Genomic DNA, 7,704 nt, shown 5'->3' on the forward strand with positions numbered 1-7,704 from the left:
CCCCTCCCGGCCCCCAACCCCCATCGCATGCCCCGGCCGGGAGCCCGGCGCGCAGCCAAGGACGTCCGGGCGCCCCCGCCCCCTCCCGAGCCTCGCGCCCCGCGGCGCCCCCAAACCCCCAGCTTCTCAGCCTCCTTACCTGCCTGGCGGGGCTGCTGAGTCCCGGTCGGCGGCGCCCGCAGCCCCTCCCCCCCTCCCCCCCACCCCCCACCCCCCCGGAGAAGGAGGACCCTCAGGCCATGCCCCACCGCCCCGGAGGGCGAGCGGCCCGGGGAGGGGGCAGGCGGGGGCCGGGGGGGAGGGGAAGGCGGGGGGGCCGAGGACTTCACCCCCCCCGCGGACCGGGCCTGGCCATCCGCAGAGCGTCCCCCTTTAGCCGCGGCCGCCGCGCCCCTCCTGGCTAGCCTGCCCCCGGCTCGGTCCGGCCGGCCCCGGGCGGTGCGGCTCCGCCGGCTCTTCCTCCTCCTCTTCCTCAGGCCGCCGCTGCCGCCGCCGCCGCCGCCGCCGCCCGCTCCGCACCTCCTCTGTCTCCCTTCTCGCTCTCTCGCTCTCGCAGTCTCTCCCTCACCCTGTCTCTCTCTCTCTCTCTCTCTCTCTCTCTCTCTCTCTCTCTCTCTCTCCCTCCCTCTTTCCCTCCCTCCCCTCCCTCCGCCCTCTCCCCTCCCTCCGGGAGCCGGCGGTGGAGACTTCGCCCCTCCCCGCGCCCCCAAACCTTGCCCATCCCCCCCAACACCGGCTCCGCCCCTCCCCCTGCCCTCCCCCACTACTCTTTTTTGACATCCGATCCCAAACACAGACTGCACCCCTGCTTGCTCCCAAACCCCGACGATGGGGCCCCGCCCCCTCAGGGTACCCCCCTCCACACTCAAACCCGGGGACCGCCCTTTCCCAGAGGGCTTCCCACCCTCTCTGCACACAGTAGGGTGCCACAAATATTTGTTGCTGAACTCTACACCCCCAAACTGGATTCCGAAAGCTATAGATTCCTGGGCTGTTCCCGCAACATACACACACCCCTCCCCCCAAGGCACAGGTGCATAGTCACTAGCTGGCCCTGCAGACATCCCCACACGTGGCCCTGTATGACCGCCCTACCTGAGTGCACATTTCCACAAACACACTCAGCTACAGTGTGTACACATCACACCTGTGCACCAGAGCACATGGGCAGCACAGCGCGTGCATTTATGCACCCCCCCCACACACAGCATGCACCCCAGTGTGCACGCTCAGCTCTCCAGCTCACACACAGCCTCGGAACAGACACACACTCTAGGGAGATGTGTGCCCACGCCCCCATCACGCTCACCCACCTCACCGGCCACCACACAGGTGTGCACACGCCCATTTGGATGCCCAACACAGGACCACAGCTCACCTCCACGGTAATCACTGCTGACATTCCTTGAGCACCTCCTGTGTGCCAGGCTCTGTTCTGAATTTACTCATCAACTTCTCCCACCAATCCAAGGGCTAAGTAGGGGTTCAGAGAGGCTAAGCGACTTGCCCCAGGTCACCCAGGTGGTGCCAGGGACTGGGGACAGGTAGGCCGGCTCCAAGTCTTCACGCCACGGTTGTTCATTGTGGCGAACACCGTGGTTTATGTGACCCTTCACAGCTCGGCTTGCTGGTGCCCCGGATGCACCCACAGAGACAGGGCAGATCCCACAGGGCTTTGCTGAGAGCATTCCCATAGCTCAAATTCTTACCCTCCTCCCAGCTCTAAAGCACCTCCAGGGCCGCCAGCCTGAGCCCAGGTGCCTCTACGGGGCAGTCTAGGTAGCCTCTGGTTGCACCTTCGGCTGCAGGTTCTGGGGTACTGCTGTTTGAGCTGGAGCAGGTGCCAGCCCAGCTCTGGGAGGCCCCCCTCTGGATGCACACCCACCAGCCCAGGTGGTGAGCAGCTGGGCCCTGGGAGAGAACAGCTGCCCATATTGGTGCCTGCGGCAGCAGCGAGAGAGGCAGAGCACCCCCTCCCCGCTACAGCTTGCAAGGCCTTTCCTGGCCTGTGCATTATGTCTGGAGGCCTCTAGATGCTGATGAGGGGTCCCCAGAACCCTGTTGGGCACCTGAGAGGTCCAGGCTGATGCGGTGAGCAGCCTGCCCAAGGTCACGCTGCCCTCTGCTTTCTTGGAAAACAGAAGCCTGGATGCACTGATTTCCAAGACCCCTCCTGGGGCTCCCAGCAGCTGAGGGCAGGTGCCCTGCTCTTGCTTAGAGCCAGAAGCCTTGGCTTGCTGCCTTCATGCTGGTGACCTCCGGCAGGCTGTGCTGTCCCCTCTCCTAGCCTTGGTTTCTTCCCTTGAAGACTGGGCCCTCCATCCCTGGCCAGGGCGCTCCATGCTTGCCGGCACAGCCAGCCAGGCTGAAGCTGGGAAAGCCCTGCATGAGTCACGAACCTGGCATAGACCGGGCATGGCATGGCCTCTTGCTTCTCTTGCCTGTGCAGCCTCTCCCGCTGCCCTCGCCACCTCTATCCTGGCTGCCCCGACCCTTCCCTATGCCCCTATGCCTCTGCGTCAGGAACTTGGGGTGCCACCTATACACAATAGCCAAGCCTGCAGCCTTTTGGCTAAGCTGTTACCCCCGCCATGAATGGCTACTTACTTTCTCATTCAGCAGACTGATTGAGCACCTACTATGTGCTAGGTTGGCCCTACTCTAGCTCCGGGGATACAGCAAGGAACCAGAATTCCTGCCTTCATTGATAGTAGACCGACCACAAACAAGTAAGCGAACAAGCAAGACAATGGGGCGTTTTAATAAAATAACTTGAGGAAGAGAAGCTTTAGATAAAACAGTCAGGGGAAAGGCCCCTCTGAGCTGAGATTTCAGAAATGAGAAGGAGCTGGGCCACAGAGCTGTATTCTAGAAGGAGGAAGAGACCAGTGCAAAAGCTATGAGGTGGGAAGGAGCTTAGCATTCAGGAAATAGCCAAGAGGCTACCCACACCCCAGTGTGATGGATCCTGGGGGACAAGGGAGTGGGGGTGATGAGCTTGCAGAGATGCAAAGGGCCCACCCATCCCAGCCCCACTGCAGGGCAGGCCAGGCCGGTGCAGACCGGGCTTTGGCTTCCCTTCTGCCTGTGATGGGAAGCTGGGGGAGCAGGGGAGTGGGGAGTGACGCGATCTGATTTACAGTTTGGAAGCATTGCTCTGGCTGCGGCAAGCAGCGTGGATTGGAGGGGCTAGGGAGGAAGGAGGGGGAGAGCAGGAGGAGTTCACTGCAGTGGTCCAGGCTGGAGAGATGTACTGCGCCGGCTGTTCGGAGCTCGGTGTGCACCAGCCCAGCCTCAGCCTGCTCCACCTCTTGGAGGCTTGGCCCCCACCCAGCCAGCCTCCTCCCTCAACTCTGCCCTAGCCCCTCACTTAGTGGGATGGGCTCTCTGCCTGTCTGGAGTCCCCACAAAGGGCCTGGCCTGCAGGCTTCCAGAAAAGTATGACAGATGAATCGCAGAGGCCAGCCTCCTAGGGCTGGACGCAAAGCCACATGCATGCTCTTCCTATGTTCCCCACATGCTTCCTTGCAGGTTGGGGCAAGAGCCTGAAGGGTGGTATGGGAGATCCGGGGGCAGAGGTGCCCTAAAGCTTGAAGATGGTGTGAAAGCCACTTCCAGTGGAGAGTGTGTGCCACGGTGGCCACAGAGTAATAATAGCCTTGGAGAGACCCTGTGAGGAGTGGCCAGGGGACAGAGGGGAGTGGGGTCAAGTCCCAACAACCCCCTGAGGGGGTTCCTGGGCAGAGACTGTGTCTCCAGGATCCGTTGGAGAGCTAGCTCCACGCTTTTCCTGACCATCAGAGCTTTGGCGCGGGCAGAAGGAAAGAACAGGGCGGAAATGAGCTCTGGAAAGTGGGAAGAGGGGGGTGGGGGGAGACCCAGGGCGGGATCCAGGCTTTGGAACGTTGGAGGTTTCCGGCCACAGAGGCAGGGCCTCAGGGGAGCCAAGAGAGGCGGGGAGAGACACACATCGAGGAACAGAGACCAACAGAGACAGGAGTTGGGAGGAGAGGGACCAGGGAGGAGCTGGGAGAGGTGGGGGCTACGGGGCTAGAGATCTGCACACACTCCAGTTCCCAGAGACATCCCCTCCCCAGAGACATCTGTCCGCAGCCTTGGGTGCTGTGAGCCCACCCTAATGCAGGCAGCCTGGCTCCTTGGGGCCCTGGTGGTCCCCCAGCTCCTGGGCTTCAGCCACGGGGCTCGAGGAGCTGAGAGGGAGTGGGAGGGGGGCTGGGGAGGCGCCCAGGAGGAGGAGCGGGAGAGGGAGGCCCTGATGCTGAAGGTGAGTTGGGGAGTGGTGTGTGGGGGGATGTGGGGTACCACAATGACTATGGGCTTGGGAGGAGCATTGCAGGGTCAGGGAAATGGGCAAGAGGGAGTGATGGGACAGGCTCAGAGGATGGGGGTGGTTGGTTCACAGAAGGAACTTGAGGGCAGTGAGCCGGCTCACAGCTGGAGAGGGATGCTTGGAGCATCTGGGGAGTCAGAATGGGGCGACAAGATGTCCCTCACCATCCCTCCCCTGCCCCAGCATTTACAGGAGGCCTTGGGGCTGCCCGCTGCAAGGGGGGACAGAAATCCCGAGGGAACACTTGAAGACAAAGGGGCCGGGGAGGACCGTCAGGGGGAGGAAGAGGAAGCCACTCCAATCCCCTCCTCCAGCCCCAGCCCCTCTCCTACCCCGGAGGACACTGTCACTTACATCTGTGAGTTATCATTAGCTCCGCCCTGCCCCCCCCCCCCCAGTCCTCCGCCATCATTTTCACCAAAACAAACTGTTCTGTTACCGTCCAGGACCTTTCGATTGCTCACGACCCAGCCCGTTGCGCCCACACCGTCATGAGCTCCGGGTCCCGGCCTTGCTTCCCCAAAGCCGGGACCACCGACCTTCCAGGACTCCCGAGTCCCCCAACCCCCACAAATTCCGCCCCAAGAGGCCTTAGGTCCCTGTCCCGCCAGATCCTCCGGTCCCCCGATTTCGCCCCCAGGATCCCCGTCCAACGTGCTCCCTGTCCGTCCGCAGTGGGCCGCCTGGCCGGCCTGGACGCAGGCCTGCACCAGGTGCACGTTCGTCTGCACGTGTTGGACACCCGCGTGGTCGAGCTGACCACAGGGCTGCGGCAGCTGCGGGAGGCGGTGGGCGACACCCGCGACGCCGTGCAAGCCCTGCAGGAGGCGCAGAGCCGCGCCGAGCGCGAGCATGGCCGCTTAGAGGGTGAGTCCGCACAGCGCGGGGCTGGGAAAGAGGGACGATCGCGGTCTGGCCGGGGACTAGTGGGAGGAGGGAGTCCGGAGAGGTCTGGGGACCCTGGGCATCACGGCTGGGGGGGTTCCTGGAGACTTGGGGTGTGTTGGCTGATGCAGAGGTTAGAGTAGCGGGGAGGGTGAGCGCCGAGAGCAGGCAGGCGGAGGGGGAGGCATACTCCACAACACGCTGTAGTGCCGACCCCACTATACGCGTGCCACGCCCCCTACAGTTCGGTCCCGAGTCTGGCACCGCCCCCGGAGGCCCTGACTCCGCCTCCTTGCTGGATTCTGGCCCCGCCTCCTCCCAGCCCGATCTTGTAGGCTCTTACCCCGCCTTCTCCCCGCCCCCGGAGGTTCTGACCCCGCCCCGCCCCGCCTCGCCCCGCCCCACGAGGACCTGACCCCGCCCCACCCGCAGGCTGCCTGAAAGGGCTGCGCCTTGGCCACAAGTGCTTCCTGCTCTCGCGCGACTTCGAAGCGCAGGCGGCGGCGCAGGCGCGGTGCGTGGCGCGGGGCGGGAGCCTGGCACAGCCGGCGGACCGCCAGCAAATGGAAGCACTCACTCGCTACCTGCGCGCGGCGCTGGCTCCCTACAACTGGCCCGTGTGGCTGGGCGTTCATGACCGTCGCGCCGAGGGCCTCTACCTCTTCGAGAACGGCCAGCGCGTGTCCTTCTTCGCTTGGCACCAAGCACCCCGTCCCGAGCCCGGCTCCGAGCCCAGCGCCGCGCCGCACGTGCTCAGCCCCAACCAGCCCAACGGCGGCGCGCTAGAGAACTGCGTGGCGCAGGCCTCGGACGACGGCTCCCTGGTGGGACCACGACTGCGAGAGGCGCCTCTACTACGTCTGCGAGTTCCCCTTCTAGCGGGGCCGGTCCCTGCCTCTCCCTTCCATCCCGCCGCCCGCCCCTCTGACAGGGCCGTGCACCCCGCAAAAACGCCCTTCCCCCCTCCCTTTCTTGCCTTTGTTTTCCCTGGGAGTGGGGCGCACACGGAAGGCTTAGGTGCGGCGACAATAAAGCGTTGTGGAATCTGACTTGAGCGGGCAGTGGAAGCACTTGGCACTTATCTCGCCACGTGGCAGGCACGGAAAGGCAAGAACCTGGCCTTTGGATGCCCCAGAATCGGAGTGATGGAGAACACTTGCGCATACGTACCCACGGTCATCCACTCCTGCACACAGATGTCGGGAGTACATACGTGCACACACTGCTGACACCTTTATCCCAGTTGTGCCCCTCACTCAGGGCTTTGGGGACCCAAGGCCTGGCACTCCTTGTCTCAGGTCTTGGTCCTGATCAAAGATATCTGGGAACCACAACGGAGGAGCTGAAGGCTCTGACAAGCCTTGCAAGAAACCCCGGTTTAATATTGTTCAGTGTGTCTCAAACTTGTTTCACCAGATGGTACTGAAACATAACATCAGGCACAAACTTGAAGATCTACCAGCCTGGAAGTGTGGGCTCCCTCCCAATGTTCCCTCCTCTACTCCCTGCCTGCGAGGCCATGAGCCAGTCTTCCCTGCTTTGAGCCTCAGTTTCCTCATCTGAATGTACGCACAATCACTCTTACCTTGTATGGCTCTTGGGATGTCAGGTGAGCCCAGGAACACGAGCATTTGGGAGATGGTGGAAGATGAGCCACAAGATACCTTCCCTTCTCCGCTATTTTTCATACCTCTTTTCCCTGGGGCAGTGAGGACACCGAGAAATACCCCCGTTGTCCCCACCCCCCTCCCCCGATGCTGGCATCATGGTTCTGACCCTGACACCATCATGGAACCCAGGAACAGAAGTGGGACCCTGTCTATCCTTATATCTCTTTTCCTTCCCTCAGCTGTGGCACCACCAGTCTAAAGTGTCACCATTGGATCAACCAGTCTCAGTAACCCTGTTATTTCCAAAAGGGGGTGATATACCACACAACCCCTCCAGGAGCCATTTCTCAGCCCCCAGCCCCCATAGGAGGTGCAGAATGCTCTCATTCTGGAGGGTGAGGGGATGGCCTCTGATCAGGAAGACTTCATTCAGGGGGCTGATGACCTTGCTCTAAATTTTTCCCCCCTGAGCTTGTTTTCCAGGGTGGGAGTGAGGCAACCAGAGGACATGGATGAGTATCTGCTATTGCCCAGGAGGGGTCCATCCTTACAGACTTAACATTTGGAAAGTAAGTGGGTTGGGCAGTTCCATGGTTATACCCGCCTGGACTCTGGAGCCAGGCGGCCCCAGTTCTAGTCCTACCGAGGCCATTTCCTACTGGACAAACTTGAGTGAGACTTCTGAGCCAGCACTAATCAGCCCTACTGGGGGACCGTTGTGGGGCAGGGCTGGGTAGGACCAGCTCCGTGTGCCCAGCATACCCTGGCACTTGGGGGCCTGTTGAATGGCGGATGGCTGTGTGCGGCCAGGTTGGGGACTCAGAGATGATTCGTATCTCTCTGTCTGGTGAATGTCTG

At 62.2% G+C, this 7,704-nt stretch overlaps 1 protein-coding gene across 1 annotated transcript; it reads left to right on the forward strand.

The window, feature by feature from the left end:
* Window positions 1-3,914: 3,914 nt before the first annotated feature.
* CLEC11A (C-type lectin domain containing 11A) lies at window positions 3,915-6,285 on the forward strand. The gene is given in 5 exon segments (XM_090259976.1): window positions 3,915-4,285; window positions 4,535-4,709; window positions 5,027-5,218; window positions 5,669-6,057; window positions 6,059-6,285. Coding segments are annotated over 5 exon segments (960 nt in total). The 5' UTR covers window positions 3,915-4,138; the 3' UTR covers window positions 6,116-6,285.
* Window positions 6,286-7,704: the final 1,419 nt, after the last annotated feature.

This window comes from Furipterus horrens, unplaced genomic scaffold (genome assembly GCF_987537825.1).
Source record: "Furipterus horrens unplaced genomic scaffold, mFurHor1.1.pri manual_scaffold_13, whole genome shotgun sequence".
Classification (NCBI taxonomy): domain Eukaryota; kingdom Metazoa; phylum Chordata; class Mammalia; order Chiroptera; family Furipteridae; genus Furipterus; species Furipterus horrens.